General features: G+C 42.3%; 1 protein-coding gene across 1 annotated transcript; it reads left to right on the forward strand.

Moving 5' to 3' along the window:
* Positions 1–14,498, forward strand: AKIRIN2 (akirin 2). The gene is made up of 5 exons (XM_083433613.1): positions 1–733; positions 11,627–11,767; positions 12,479–12,628; positions 13,480–13,551; positions 13,819–14,498. Exons 1-5 carry the CDS (start codon positions 526–528, stop codon positions 13,827–13,829), a joined length of 582 nt encoding a protein of 193 aa, XP_083289739.1. The 5' UTR covers positions 1–525; the 3' UTR covers positions 13,830–14,498.
* Positions 14,499–15,881: the final 1,383 nt, after the last annotated feature.

Below are 15,881 nucleotides of genomic sequence, written 5' to 3' on the forward strand. Positions count from 1 at the left end.
GCGCAGGCGCGTCGGCGAGGGATGGTTTTTTGAATCAGCGGCGTTGTTATTGACGCCATATTGCTGGTGTGGAAGAGTCACAGAGGCGCACGGCAGCTCCCGCCGCGGCTATCTCTCGTCATCGGCGGCCTCAGGCCGGGTAGCCTCCCGTCGTGCCGCTCCCACCGGCCTAGACACCCTCCCGGATTCGGCCCGGGGAGGATTTTCCGCGGGCGGAGCCAACGAGTCCAGCCAAGCCGGGCCGAGAGCTCCGGGCCGCTCCCTGGAGACGCAGGCGGAGCCGGCGGCCGGCAGGCAGCAGAAAAGCCCAGGAGGCGCGTAGCAGTGGCGACCCCGAGCCTGACGCGGCGAGGCAGCGCCTGAAGCGCCTCCTCCGCCCCCCCTTCTCCTCCGTTCCCTCCTTCCCCCCCGGTCTCGTCAGCTCCTTCCGGCCCCGCTCTCTCGCTCGCTCTCTCTCTCGGTGGCGAAGGCCCAGCCGGCTCCGCTCCCTCAGCCTCTTCGTCCTCGTCTTCCTCCACCTCCGCCATGGCCTGCGGCGCCACCCTAAAAAGGACTCTGGATTTCGACCCGCTCCTGAGCCCGGCCTCGCCGAAGCGGCGGCGCTGCGCCCCTTTGTCCGCTTCGGCGGCCGCCGCCTCCTCTTCCTCCGCGGCCTCCTTCGCCTCGTCCCCGCAGAAATACCTGCGCATGGAGCCTTCGCCCTTCGGGGAAGTGTCCACTCGCCTCACCACAGGTAAGCGGGGCCCCGAGGGGCGCCTAGGGCGGGGCACGGCGGGGGGGGGAGAGAGACTCTAGGATAAGGGGCGAAGGCCGCCTCCCCCCTTTCTGGCTTGCTTTTCATGAGTCCGCTTGGCTTCTCCCCCGTTGCCCCGCTTTCTCTTCCCAGCCACCTCCCTTCTCTACCCCCCCATTTTCCTCCCCCCCCCTCTTTTGGCTTCGCTTTCGCCGCGGAGTCGGCACAATGGAAATGGCCGCTCTCGCCGCGGTGGGGGCGGGGAAGTGGCAGCGATACGGGAGAGGCCGCAGAAAGGGGGTTGATAATAGGGCTGAGCCGGTGTAATGGGCGAAGAGGGGCGGGGAGACTCAGCCCCGCCGGGCTGCGTCTGGGAAAGGGGAATTTCTCTATTCAGCACCGCACCTTCCTTCCTCCCCCCCCCCACCCCCCCTTGGGGGAGAGAGGGCTGCTTGGCTCCTTGGCGTTTGACGGGGGTAATTGTATGTGCGCGGAGAGAAAGAGGAACCGAGAAATTATATCGCGAGGGAGGCGGGATCTTGGCCGGGAGAAATATGTCTCTGTCTCTTTCTCCGTCTCTTTGCCCTTCTTTCTCTCCTCCCCGGTGCAGGCGATCGATTTGTTGCAGCCATTAAACTCTTGGGCGTATGTTGCCTGAGCCGAGGCGGCCGTGCCTCCGCCTTCCCGTTCAAACACCGGGGGAGGGCAGGGAGAGGGACGGAGCGGGGGCTGTCATCAATCACCCCAAGGTGGACTGCTTGGGCGGCGGCAGGGGCCGGTTCCACGATAAGAATTGAATTTCTCTCCCCCACCCCACCCCCTTCCAGTATTGAGCCGGGTATTGTTCACGTCTCCGCGGGGGCTCAAATCAATAAAGGCGTTCTTGTAAGAAGAAGCTGTAATAAGGCAGTGGCTGTTGAACATCTCTTAGTAAGGATGAGAATGCATTTCAGTGTCACTTCACCAGAAATGTTAAAGTGATAACCTGTCTCTTCTTCCTCCTGCACCCCAAGACCTAATGAATAAATTGCAGGATCAGGTTTCATTGAATTACACCTCTGAAGGTATTTTACATGCTTGGCCCAGAGTGGATTCCACTAACTGGATCTATTCGAAATCTTAGTCCATATATAGAGTTCATCCTCCCCCAATCATTTTGTCGTCTTCACCCCCTCCTCCATTTCTCAAGTAATTAATGAATGTAGGGACCATTATCTTCAGTTTATTTTGCATATATGGATGTGGCATTTGAGTCTGAAGATTATCTGAGATAGCAGGCATAGTAATTTGCTGGTTTTTATTAAGCTTTCATTTCCCAAGAGCTTGTGTTTTCATATAGTAAGAAGTGGATCTGTGTAAGCCACATTAATTACAGAATGTTTGCTGTCACATGGAAATATGAATATTTAAATTAGCCCTTAAATCTTGCATCTTGGTATGTCTACAATAACTTGCTTCAAATTATGTTGGTCTTCCCATTGTATAGATAATCTCACTTGTGAGAGCTAATATGCTGAAATGTCTAGGACCATAGCCATCTCCTGTTAAACCCTGGTGGACTACATTTGATTTGAATATGTGTGGTAGTTAAACAAAGTGTGGTAGTTAAATTAACACCTTTCTCATTAGTAAATTAGTGGAGCATGTATTCAGGATTGCAGTTTAGTTTGAATCATAGCTAAACATTGCTAAATGTGTAAGCAGGAACCAAGGCTGTGTTAGTTAAATGCTACATTTATGATTGGTGACTTCACTGGAAGTAGAAGTATCCATGCAATGAATATTTAATGTAAATGTGGGTTTAAAATTGATTTAGTGATGTGAACAGCTGGGCATGTCAAGGAGCTGCAGTTTGAAGGCATTAGTGGTTAGGAGCACATATCCTCTTGAAAATTTCAGTGCCGCTGAAAAACCCAGAAAAAAGTATAAAACTAGGTATTTAAACACTTAGATGAGGTCTGTCTCAAAATTATTTGGAGATTTGTCATTCAGAGGTATTTAGCTTTAAGTAAATCTTCACAATGTGGGGTTTCTGTGTAAATTCTTACGACTTTGTTCAAATTGTCCAATAATAACTTGGGGATGAAATAACCTAGATTTGTAATGTCTTACTCCACAAGAAATACAATGCTGTGTGAAATTTATTTATTGTATGTTTCCGGTCTTAGAAACAGGCATGTGTTTAATCTAACTAGTCTGTAAATTAAAGCATGGCAATAAGGGCCTCAGATATGTGCCTGTTTTTCCACGCAAGAGGATGAATTAAATTGTCTATTGATGAGTTACAGTAATTTAGTAAACCTTAGGTTATACTAATTTAGCAAAAGATTTAAAAGATCAGGTAGCACAACAAATATTCCTATATGTACAGTTCAAGAACATTGAACTGTTAAGCCAGTTAAGTAGACTTTCTTACATAGGTGTGATGTAAGGATTGGTTACAATGCTGTCATAATAGGATGTGGGGTTGGTTGCTTTTAATAAGCATTGATAAGGGTACTAAATACCTTTACATTCAGGAGACACCCTGAATGACTTTCGTGTTCTCCAATGTTAGTTGTTGCTTGTTCCGTTAAGGGCAACAAAGTTTCATGGAATAGAGCTATTTTATACAAAACACAGGTACCACTTGTGTGTTGCCATCAGTAGTGGCAGTACTCAGTGATGTGGGTTTTATTGGTAATTTTTTTGTTGCCCCAATTGATTGAAAGCTGACTTTGTGTTTATTTGACTTAAGCTTTTAAAAATATTATTTTAGATCATTTCTACCCTGCCTTTGGGCTCCCAAGGACGCATCTAGATCAGAAACATGACAACAAAAATATAGTATTTTAATTAAATAAGTTCAAACTGCAGCATGAAAGGGCATCCAACAACTAGGGCAATCTAAATACATCACTCAACAGGAAGGCTTGTTAGAACAGATTGAAATCATTACTGCTCTCCTAAAACTCAAACATCAACCTCTTTTAGAGGGGATTTCCATTATCCGAGTGCTGCCACCAAGAAGACTCGCACACTTGTCCCCAGCAACTGCACTCCCAGAGTTAGTGGAACATAGTGCAGGTAGATTCATAAGACAAAATATAGAAGTAGAGATGGGGTGGCAGGAAGATAATGAAGTGCTAACTTCGTATCACTAGCAGTGGCCTCCATGGTTGGCTTTTCCCATGGGTCAGGGCCCTTAATATGAAAAGGGTTTTCCACCCCTGGCTTACTTGGAAATTATTTTTACTTCAATTCTGGCATGATAGCTGAATGACATATAATTCCTTTGCATTATTTATATTTTAATAAATGAAATGAAAGCATTGTAAAGTATTAAGTTTCAGCGTGCATGAAGAATTATGCACATAAAATATTTTGTCTATGAATAGCCACATGAAAAAGTTAATTACAACTTAGATTTTAAATTTAAACTAGTATATCCATTCTAGTTGGCAGATTTGAATTTGTATTGTATTCATTAGTTATGTTACTAGCTAATTCTATGAATGCATTCTTAAAGTGGAGTTTTTTCCATTGAAAAATGTAACAATAGGTTTTTCATGTATAAAAATGTTACGACCCCACACCATCAACTAACTGCATTGGACTGGGGTTGAGTTGCTGCATTACCCCAGCAAGAGAAGTTTGGTCCTTACATCAGTTCTGTCATCTTCTGCTCATTTCTCAGAGTTGCTGTGTCAGCATATTAGCTCATGCATCAGACTGTAGACTGGGTAATCTAATTGGCTATAGGAATTGGTTTGTTAAAAGCAGTTCAATGTACAGCATTTCAGGTCTCAATTTCCCCCTGAATTTAGGAGGTTGGATCTTGAGAAGAACAGTGGACTGGTGCAATGGGGTGTTCTCTCTCTCCCCTCCCCCCTCTCCCCATTCTTACCCCTTGCACACACCCAACCAAGCTGTTCCTGAGGGTTTACAGAGCCTCTTAGAATGGCTTGGAATGGGGCATATAGGCTTGTAACAGGATGAGGAAACAGAAGAATTACTGGGGTACATTGCACAAGCAGAAATACCTTTCTGTTCACACAAGGCATGTTTGGATCTATGCCAATGTAAACATTGATTTGGGCCAATCATGCTTAATTAAGGAAGAAAATCTAGCTTTGGAGTTGGTGGGTGTGTCACTAAAAAAAATGAGCCACCAGCTGTTTTGAATAGGTAAATAAGTGCTTTATTGGTAGGAGAGGAGAAGGGAAACATTCAGAGTAAATATTGTATCAAACAGTTTTAAACATTGTTTGGACAGCTGCTGTGTTGCTGAATTCATGCTGAATTGGCCTTTTCTCTACAATTTTTCTACTTGTACATGTCTGAAAGAAATTGCATATCTTAAAACCTGTATGACAAAGGTGTAATTTTGGTGTGCAGTGTATTTACTTGGAGCAATCATGGTGGGGAAAGTACTTTTTATCTTGGGGAGCTATAGAGCTTTTCCCATCTGGGAATTTCTAGCTACGTTTTGGTTAAATGATCTATTTGTACATCTAGGTTTAATGCCATGCAGACACTTGTAGCATTCCTGTTCATAGACTTTAATATAAAATCCAAATAACTAAAAAAGTATAAGATCACTTGCCATAGTAGCATCTTGATACTAAACTTCTGTTTGGGTTTTATCAGTAGAGATTAATGTTAAGGAATCACATGCCTGCTCCTTCAATCTTCTACATTTGAGTGGGAAACCTGTGGCCCTCCAACTGTTCCATCGTCCCCAGCCAGCATAGCCAGTGGTTGGTGTGATGGGATCTGTAGCTCAGCAACATTTGGAGGGTCATAGATTCCTCAGCTCTATATAGACACTTGCTTATCTGGGACTTGCCACACTTTGATTGAAGTCTGGTAAGTCTTGTCTGTCGAGATGTCCTAAGATTGCATCTCCATAGAAAAAAATGTCAGTCAGTCATGCAGTCTAAAGAAGTTACAGCCCAGACACAAATTTGTCACCTTAGTGAAAACTAAGAGAATAGATGCTTAAAACAATGCTATTGCAATTTCTTTTTTATAGTTGGGTCATCTGGTATGTAGTTTCTGACTTTGATCAGTGCTAATACTCCTCCTCTTAAGATGGTTCACATGTAAGTGTGGGGTCAGCAAACTGTCCCTCAGACCTTGTGGGGGGCCGGACTGTATTTTTTTTTGGTGGGGGGATGAACGAATTCCTATGCCCCACAAATAACCCAGAGATGCATTTTAAATAAAAGCACACATTCTACTCATGTAAAAACATGCTGATTCCTGGACCGTCCATGGGCTGGATTTAGAAGGCGATTGGGCTGGATCTGGCCCCCGGGCCTTAGTTTGCCTACCCATGTGTAAGTGCCTATCCCTCACTTAATGACCTTGCATGACAGAGCCATCCTAGACTGAGCAACACACTTGCCCAGTCATCTTGAAAACATACTTCCTTAATGTTTATACATTTAGATGCTATTCACGAAGCCTTTGGAGTACATTTGGGGCATTTATCTGATAAGTTGCTAACCATAATATTTTTTATTTGAGCAAATTAAAATAAGACTTCATATGATATGATCCATGCTTATCCTGCTGTGTCCTTTTTGAACTGTCCTACATTTCAAACCACAAATACGAAGATGGCAGAGCTGGTATAATGTTATTCCTAAGTTACAGGAAGAGGTAAAACTATGGAGAACTTGAGAAGCATGTGGATATATCAGTGGCAGCTTTCAGCCTTAACATTCCAAACATTTTAAATATCATCTTTTATATCTCAGTGTACTAGCAAACCACAAGAACTATTTTAGTACTTTTTTGGTTTTTTCTGTTTTTCCTCTTTCTCTGCTTAAAAGAAGAAAAAGTATCACTAACCCAAAAAGGACTTTTTATTTTTGGTTTATGTTGCTAGTGTGACCAACTTGAGTTTGAGCCCACCAGTTAAAGATCAGTATTATGTAATAGGTTTTGCTACCATGTATCCAGTCCGTATTCTGTGGAATGCCCTTAGTGTAATAGAAGTAACAATTATTGTTGCATCATCTTCTATTGTTTAACAGAAGTTATTGAGCCAGAGTGGAAATATGAATACAGTGGTGCCTCGCAAGACGGAAAACCCACAAGACGAAAGGGTTTTCCGTCTGCAGAGGTGCTTCGCAAGACGAATTTCCCTATGGGCTTGCTTCGCAAGACGAAAAATGACGAAAATTTTCGGGGTTTTTTTTTTGCTCCAAAACCCCTTATTTTGAATCGCTAAGCTGCTAAAAGCATTTTAGCAGCAAAACCGCTAATCCCCCCCTTTAAAAAGCTGTTTTTAGCCCCTTTTTAGCCAATAGCGCTAATAGCGCTACTCCGTCAATGGGCTTGCTTCGCAAGATGAAAAAACCGCAAGACGAAAAGACCCGCGGAACGGATTCTTTTCGTCTTGCAAGGCACCACTGTATAATCCACATTATTCTTTTGGGAGATTAGGGGTGGAATCCAATGTGTGAGTGGACTTCCACTTGCACAATTGGGCTTTAGCTTCATCTGCTGCCCCCTGCACTCCCCCAACCCCCCTGAGCAGATTTTGAGGGCATGCGGAGAACTGCAGGGGGAGGAAAGGAAAGTAAAGTCTTGTTGCACAAGCAGAAGTCCATTTGGCTTGCACATGGACAGTTTTGGATTAAACCTTAGGATTTACTGCTTTTAACAGAATCTTTGGTTGGGGATTTCCCAGTTCTGCTTGTTTTTGGGGGTTGGGGTGGATTTTTTACTTCCTCCTCACCCTCTGGACTATTCTGTTCATATTACTCTATAATGGACAATAGACTTCTCTCTGTTTTTATTGGATCAACACAATTTGAAGTGGCAAGACATTTAAGAACGTAAAGGAATATGGAAAACTGTAATTTGCAATATTTCTTTCAACATAAAGTTGGTCACCTGAACCTTAATCCAACAAGGGCTGATCTGGATGCTCTGGATTGCTCCACTGAATGTGTGTGTGTGTGGAGACACCCCCCTACACTCAGGACTCTCATCAGTACATAGTTTTCATTCCAGCACAGGTTTTTGAATGCACTGTCTACCTGCTGCTCCATTTGTGGATAATTTCTTTTTTCTTTGGGGCTCAGATCAGTGGCAGGTGGAGCCTCTGGATCATGGCTGTTGATATGAATACTTTTTTTGTTTTCTTGGCAGTACCTTGTTTAAAGTGACTAGCTTTTGAACTCCAGGTTTGTCAAAACCCAGCAGTGGTGGTAAATCTAAACTCAAAGATAATCATAATGGTTGTTCTCAGCATTTGAATGTAAATACTGTACTTTATAATTCCTTGACACTCAAATCCAATCTAAGATTTTTGGCAGTCCTGATTATTTGTCTTAGATTTATTTGTGGCTAGTTTGTGGTTGGTGAAGACAAAGCTTGACCACAAGCCATGGTTTGGACAACATGGTCAGGCAAACCTTGGTGTAGCTCAGCATGGTGGCAAAAAATAATAACGGAAAAACAAAGTGTTTTCAAGTTGGTGGGAGCCTGCAGGTTCCCACTAATCTATAGTTTGGGGTAGTAGCTGTGAACTAGACTCTGAGCTTCATGGCTAGGTGGGGGGTTATAAGACCTGGTCTCCTAGGTCTTACTCCCAACATTCTTATCTACTACACTATCTTGGCTGACAGTGACAATATCTTGGGTATTTTGGGCCTTGTGTCAGGAATGCTGCCATGACATTGAAACTATGCTTACAGTATGACAAGAAAGTAAGTATGGAAATAGCTAACAATTTAAAAATTAGATTTAAATATTATTTAAACAACATTAGCTTAAATACAACATTGAAAGTGAATATGCTTCTTTAGTGATGATAGTTTCCTTTATGAGAAGCATACTCCAAATAAAGAAATAATGTACTATTGGTTGTTGAAAAGGACTAGACTACTGGGACCAGCATTCCACAGACTCCTTTGGTTTCTGCCTCCAAGGCATGATTCAGGGATGCTTGTTAACTGTTCTTTAGATTACACTTTCCTTTATATCCTGTCTCCTGGGGTAAAATCCTAAAAAACTCAACAACTTCGATCCTAAGAAAAAGGTCTGATCGGCCCTCACGCATGCTCATTTCGTCAAATCTGGCCTGCTTTGGGAGGGAAATGGGCACCCCTGGATTGGACTAATGCAGCCTCTTCATATTTTCTGTGTAGTGTCCCAAAAAGTGAAAATAGACAGTTTTAAGTTTCACTTCTTCTACATACAGGTATTAGCTGACATTTTCCAAAAGCAATATATGGATTTATTTATTTTTTTAATGGGAACAAATACTGAATGCAAAAGGGGGGGATAGTTTTCACAGTGTGAGATTAGGCATGGATTCAATCTATTGAAGGTTTAGAAGGAGTTAGGGATTCAGATGCTAAATGAAAAGAAAAAAAAAAGGACGTTTCTTAATGTGAACAAAACAAGCGTTCCATTATTTTATTTTAATTTTTGTCTAACTAGTAGATACTTGATAGCTTGAACTTCTCAAATCCCGCTCTTATCAGGGTTTGGCTAACCCATGTTTCTCCAGATGTTGTTGGCTACAACTCCCATTTCTAACCACTGCCACGCTGGTGGGTTTGGGAGTCCCAACCTGTGGTGGGCCACAGGTTAGCCACTCTTGCTGTAGACTGGAATGACTATTCTAATGAATTGTTGACTATTACTTTATTTGATATAAGTTGCTTATTTTAAAGTTATGTTTTATTATCACATTTTTGTATTGGATTAGATTGTTATAAGGTGTACATACTTTGTTTCTTCAGCTTGTAAACAGCCGTGGGTATAGTTAAATAAAAAGGCGGTATACAAATTAGGAGAAATGGATCTGTATTGTACTGTATATCTTAAACTGGTTTGAATCCTGTGCAACTTCACTTATTAGCTGAGGTTTTGAAGATACTGTGCTGTCCTTTCCAAGAGAACAGATTTTGCTACTCTTTCATTGTTGCCTTAGCAAAGTGCCAGGTTTCATCTTACATGGGACTTTATAGCAGATCAGGAAGTTACTGTTACTCTATGATTTTTAGAGTGAAAGTTTTTTCAAAAAAAAAGAAAAGAGATACAGTAATCATTTTTAAAAGTACCATAATGAGACAACCATCTGGGAATGTTTCCAAGGTTGGACATGAGCAAACGCGCCCAAGTAATGGAAGTGACTGTATATTTACAGTGGTACCTCGGGTTAAGTACTTAATTCGTTCCGGAGGTCCGTTCTTAATCTGAAACTGTTCTTAACCTGAAGCACCACTTTAGCTAATGGGGTCTCCTGCTGCTGCCACGCCGCCGGAGCACGATTTCTGTTCTCATCCTGAAGCAAAGTTCTTAACCCAAGGTATTATTTCTGGGTTAGCGGAGTCTGTAACCTGAAGCGTATGTAACCTAAGGTACCACTGTACTCAGTTGGTATTTGCAAGCTGGCGAGATGAGGCAAAAGAGGCTATATTAACTGCCTTAAAGGAGATGGTAGTAGTAGTATACCCCATGGTGTCTGGCATGCAGAGAATCTGGGCAATCTAGATTGGCTTTTGGTGGCAAGGAGATTATTCTACAGTCTAGTAGGATGAATTCTGGCAGATGTGGGGGAGGGGTGAAATTAAAGGTGGCATGTGCATCTTGGTGTTCTGAGTTTACATGTGGAAGTCTTCCCTGCAAGCTGAAATTGGAAGGGTGGGGAGAGAGAATCTGCACTCAGATTACTCCTCCCCTGCCAGCAGTGTTGGGGATGCATTTCTGTAGAAGTGCTTGCATGAGACTTAAGAAAGATGCTTCCTGGCAAACATTTGCTTCTTCTGTGGATACCCCTCCGCTTGGGATAGAGGTGAAGAGAGGAGAAAGACACAGTCAGTCTCACTACATTTGCCCCACAAAGCAAGTGCTGTAGATAGGGCTGATTGCTTTCCCCTTTTGTTTCTTTCTGGTGAAGTGCAGGGAGGAGTGCAGATCTGTAAGGGAGAGCATGCATTTTTGCCCACCAGGCAGCAGTCTAGAGAATATTATCATAAGATCGAGAGAAGCCATAATGGAAGGGGATGGTGCACATTTAAGCCAGTAGTGCATTCAATGTACAGCAGTATTTCAGAAAAGAATTATAACTCATACAGTGATGTACGTTTTTAATGGTAATACTTAGTTAAGTTTAATAAGATAATGTGATGCATAATTATTCAGATCTACTTTGGAAAAGCAGCACAGATTATTTTGCATATGTGGCCCAGTCACAAAGTCAGTATGCAGGAAATAAGGAGGTACTGACAACATGTTTATGGAACTTGTCCTTGATTGTCTAGTGCCTTTAAAGCCGGACTAAATCAGGGAGGTGGAATGAATGTAGCTGCCACCAAATGTCATGGAACGATGGTTTGCAATTTAACGCTTGTGACCTGTCATTTTTCTCACTATTCTTTTAGGACAAAGTGGAGGTCATAGTAGGCTGGTAGTGGATCCACATTGGGTGGAGTGGAGTGCAACTACCGAGGGAGCTTTGATTCAGTGTTCCTCTCTGCTAAAAAAAGGGGTGTGGAGGCAAGTTTTGCTGATTCCCCCCCTTGCATTCCACCTTGCTCCAATCTCCAATCATTTCCCTTTCTGTTAACAGAGACCTTTGCTAGACGTAACCATTTAGGCCCCCTATCTGTTGCTGCTTAGGAATTTGTGTGGGAAAGAACATTGCTGGGGTTTATAATACAAAATTTTATCTTTTGTGGTGCATAAATTTAGCTTCTTAAAAAGTGTAATTCATTGAAAATTACTTAAATGCTCTTAATGTTTTGACAGAGCAGCATAGCCACACTTCTAAGATGCATACTATAGTAAATCAGCACTTATATAGTCAATGTAACATGTTTGGGTTTTGAAATCTTTGCTAGACTAATAAGCAGAAACATAATGAATATGTTTTCCTTTTTCTAGAGCAAATTCTGTACAATATAAAACAGGAGTACAAACGCATGCAGAAGAGGAGACACCTAGAAAACTTTCAGCAAACAGATCCCTGTTGTTCTACTGATGCACAGTCACAAGCATTTCTCCTTACTGGACCAGCTTTGCCAGGTAAAACTTTTAAAGTAAACTTGCATAACATTTGATAATTTGGATCCTAGGTAAGTTATGCGTGTCACTATGAAAAAACTCTGTGGAAGGAAGAGTTTTATTTGAAGAGGAGATATACTCCTCTTCATATGTTAATATGAACAGTGGAAACAAATAAGAGCATATTCATAAGAAACTTTATCTGCTCTCTTCCAGATAATCATAGAGATAATATACTTTTTTGAAAAGGGTGCCAAAAGTTGAGTATAAAATAAGAGCGACATACTATATACCAGGGACGGGAATCTCATTCAGCCTGAGAGGAGATTTTAACAAAACAGGCCAGTATACAGCTGGCAAGCCAGCAGAGATTCCTCTGCCTGACTTTTAAGGGTAACAAGCAAATGGGACATCAAGCCATATTTTATATGTTTGCAGACAAATTACCTTGTGGATACTCTGAGGTGTTGCCAATACATATTGTTGTAAATAATTGACAGGCACTTAACTTAGACTGCTGTCTTCAAAAGCCACCATACAGAGAAAGTTACACACTTAAATCTATGGAAACATAAAGCACAGTTGACATCGCTTTGGATTGTGACAGAGGTTGCACTCACTGGTCAAAAATCTGATCCTCAAAACAGCTACAAGTGTATTCTATGCACTCATCAGTAATTAGGAGGATCTCTAAAATATACCTTAATTACCTATGAAAATACTTTTTCATAGGTACTTCATCTGCAGCATCATCGCCACTGAAAAAAGAACAGCCCCTCTTTACTCTCAGACAAGTTGGAATGATATGTGAACGCTTGCTCAAAGAACGTGAAGAGAAAATCCGTGAAGAGTATGAAGAAATTTTGACCACAAAACTTGCAGGTATGACAAAAATAAACAGTGCATGAAACTTGCAGTAATTATACATTAGTCAGTAGTGAGCTGTTACAAATAAATCTCTGTCTCCTGAGTAATAATTGTAGCCGAGTTCTTGTGAGTTGGCTCTATCTGGAGGAGGTAGGGCAGATCCTGTTCCTTTTAATTTCCTGCAAGATATTTCTACTGTAGCGTGGGAAGGGATCCTCCACATGTTGCTGGACAACAGTTCTTATCTGTGGCTATTGACCATGCTGGCCAGGACTGGTGGGAGTTTGTGTCCAGCATCTGGAGGACCACAGGTTGCCACCTGGTTGCACCATGATGCTGAGCAGGAAAAGTAGCTTGGCTTGGCTGAGCCACTCGAGTTCTCACATGTTGCGCTAGAAACATTCCCAACATAAATGTTCCTCACAACTTGCTCTGGGCTTTAGTTTAGGTTAACTGCCTGTGTAGAAAGCTGACTTTTGGATCTGATGATCCTTTGCCTGCTTTTAAATGACAATACTTAGACCTGATAATATGCCACTTTACTGGCAGATGATATCAGGGCATGCGTGTGCTGGATGCCGCCTGTTTAGTCTACAATATCTGTGCCCACATGTAATGATGAAAGGGTTAAAGGGAGGATGTGAGGCCTTCTCTGACTTCCTTTTATTACATCTAGACAGTGCTATAAGGGATAATAAGTCAGCAGGTGCTTAGGCACAATGCAGAGAGCGCCAACTGACACACAAATAGAGTGTAGTGTGCTTAATGTGGAGTGCTTCCTTTTTCCTGTACTGGCTGTGTTCTGTAAAGTCTCTTCAAGCGATTGTTACATTTGATTATTCACTTGGAATATTCCTTGCTTATAGAACAGTATGACGCATTTGTGAAGTTCACGCATGACCAGATCATGCGACGATATGGAGAACAGCCTGCAAGTTGTAAGTATTTTGAGCTATTGCCCATGTTGTCACAGAGAGACCAACGCCCATCCCTGAGCATATTGGGAGTGGGGAGCCACAGAAATTGCCCCCACTTCTTAGGTTGGGGGTAGGGGGAATCCTGTGAGCAGAGCTCTGCTCACTGGAATCTAGGATCCACACATTGGCTTTCTGTATGCTGAGGCAAGTTGCAGTTTGGTGCTAGAGTTTGATTGTAGAATTTTGTGTGCTGTTCTCCCTGATGCAATTCTTTCTTTCTCTTTTCAGATGTTTCATGAATCATGTTTTCTGCATATGTGGGCAGCCCTGAAACCCTGTTCTATTGTTGCAAGCTGTCCTTTAAAGACTTGCAACAATGCCATATTCCCCCTTCCCCCCTCTGTATACACTGGTTATTTCAAGCTTTTGTCAGTGGCAACCACTCTTATGCAGCAACTGGTTTTGGAGTGCTCCCTGATGTCAGTACCACCTGGATGTGGACCTTTGCTACCTGTTAATACCAGTGGTCTCATTTGCTGTATCATTACAATTTGGCTTATGTTAATAAGTTTGAAAAGTAAAAGGATTAAAGCTGGTGTACTAGAACTCTGCCCTTCACTGGTTGTGTAAATAAAAGTGTAGAATGACACTTCTGACTGAAGTTAGTGTGGTTTTCATAACTGTGCACTGCAAAGCTATATTCACAGTTAAATTAGAATGTAATTCCTGGACAAATTTAAAGCAAATAGCCCACAGTACTGCCTGTGAAATAGTGAAGGAGGGCATTTCTGTATTCCATGACTTTTTGGGGGGTTAAGAATGGGTTTATATAATTTCTCATTTTTGTAGGTTTTATTTATTCTATCAGTCTTTAACAAATGTTTATTGCTGCAATTTTTCAGTGTATCATTGTTTTACTGCCCTTGTAGTACTGGAATTTAGTTGAAAGAATAAACATTTACTTCTAACCTGTGTGTTTGAATATATAGGTGGCATTTTGTCACCATTTGGATAAAATAAGTGAAACTTCGAGCAGCTGTTAGCTGGTAGATCAGAAAGAAAAAGTGACCAAACCAGAGGTTAAGAAAGTTTCCTTTTTATAGTGAGTTGGCCTGCTGCCGACTGAGGCAGACTTTCAGAAGCTGTTAGCTTTGGGGATGACTCACTGAACCTCAGAAATCTGAGATGAGCCAAAGTTCCTTTCCATAAGGATTTTAGAAGAACCTGCCTTCATCTTTTTGGAAGGTTTCCCTGTCTGAAAAACTCACAAGTACGTAGAAAGCACTGCCAAGAGGAACATACCCCACCTTTAGAAGGTCTGCTATTCCTGTTTGTATCAATGGACCCTGACCAATTCGGTCCAGTCGTGACCGACTCTGGGGTTGTGGCACTCATCTCGCTTTATTGGCCGAGGGTGCCTGCGTACAGCTTCTGGGTCATGTGGCCAGCATGACCAAGCCGCGCACAGAAACACCGTTTACCTTCCCCCTGGAGCGGTACCTATTTATCTACTTGCACTTTGATGCTTTTGAACTGCTAGGTTGGCAGGAGCAGGGACCGAGCAACTGGAGGTCACCCTGTCACAGGGATTCGAACCGCCGACCTTCTGATTGGCAAGTCCTAGGCTCTGTGGTTTAACCCACAGTGCCACTCACATCCCTTAGTTTGTATCAATACTTGTATCTTAATTTTTAAAAAGCATATTCATAGCCACTGTGGGGGATTGGTCAGCTCTGAACTAATATTTCAAGACAAATCGGTGTGATTTGAAGGTTTTTCATATTTTTGAGTCAAACTGCCATTAATACAGTGTTTCAGTGCCATCAGGAACTCTCAAGATTCCATATGGCTCTGTAGAGTCAGAAGGGGTGATCATACTTGCAAAAGGTGTCCAGTTCTGGCATAAAATACTTTAAAGGTGTGCTGCACAAAACTACTGCATGCATCTGCCTACAATTTACAAAGCTTAATTTGCTATGAATGAGCTGCTGTATCTGCAGATTTCAGGCACTTCTGTGAAAACATCTGGTGCACACTGCTAATAGCTTTTTAACTTTTATGTATGGTCCAAGTCTTTGTATAAACTACTTTTTCTTGGAAGTAATAATTGCTTTTGCTACCACAGCTGCCGAGAATTAGCTTTTTCAAGCTGGGGGGGGGGGGGCAGTGAACGTTGAAGATTCTTAAGATTCTGGATTAAAATCCCAGATTTTAACTTGAAAGACATGACTGCTCATTTGGCTTTCATTTCAATCTCTTTTTCTAGTATTGTTGATGCTGCTGAAATTGTTCAAAGCAATTTTACATTCTGGGAGCCTCTGTTGTATTGCATTTGGATGGCCACACTGCAA

The sequence above is a fragment of the Podarcis tiliguerta genome (genome assembly GCF_965153285.1).
Source record: "Podarcis tiliguerta genome assembly, chromosome: 3".
Taxonomy (NCBI): domain Eukaryota; kingdom Metazoa; phylum Chordata; class Lepidosauria; order Squamata; family Lacertidae; genus Podarcis; species Podarcis tiliguerta.

Excerpts from the sequence above, each read along its gene's own strand:
- AKIRIN2 (XM_083433613.1), top strand. The coding sequence starts at position 526 with ATGGCCTGCGGCGCCACCCTAAAAAGGACTCTGGATTTCGACCCGCTC. Across the intron at positions 734-11,626 it reads GTCCACTCGCCTCACCACAG|AGCAAATTCTGTACAATATA; the intron begins GTAAGCGGGGCC and ends TCCTTTTTCTAG. Across the intron at positions 12,629-13,479 it reads TTTGACCACAAAACTTGCAG|AACAGTATGACGCATTTGTG; the intron begins GTATGACAAAAA and ends CCTTGCTTATAG.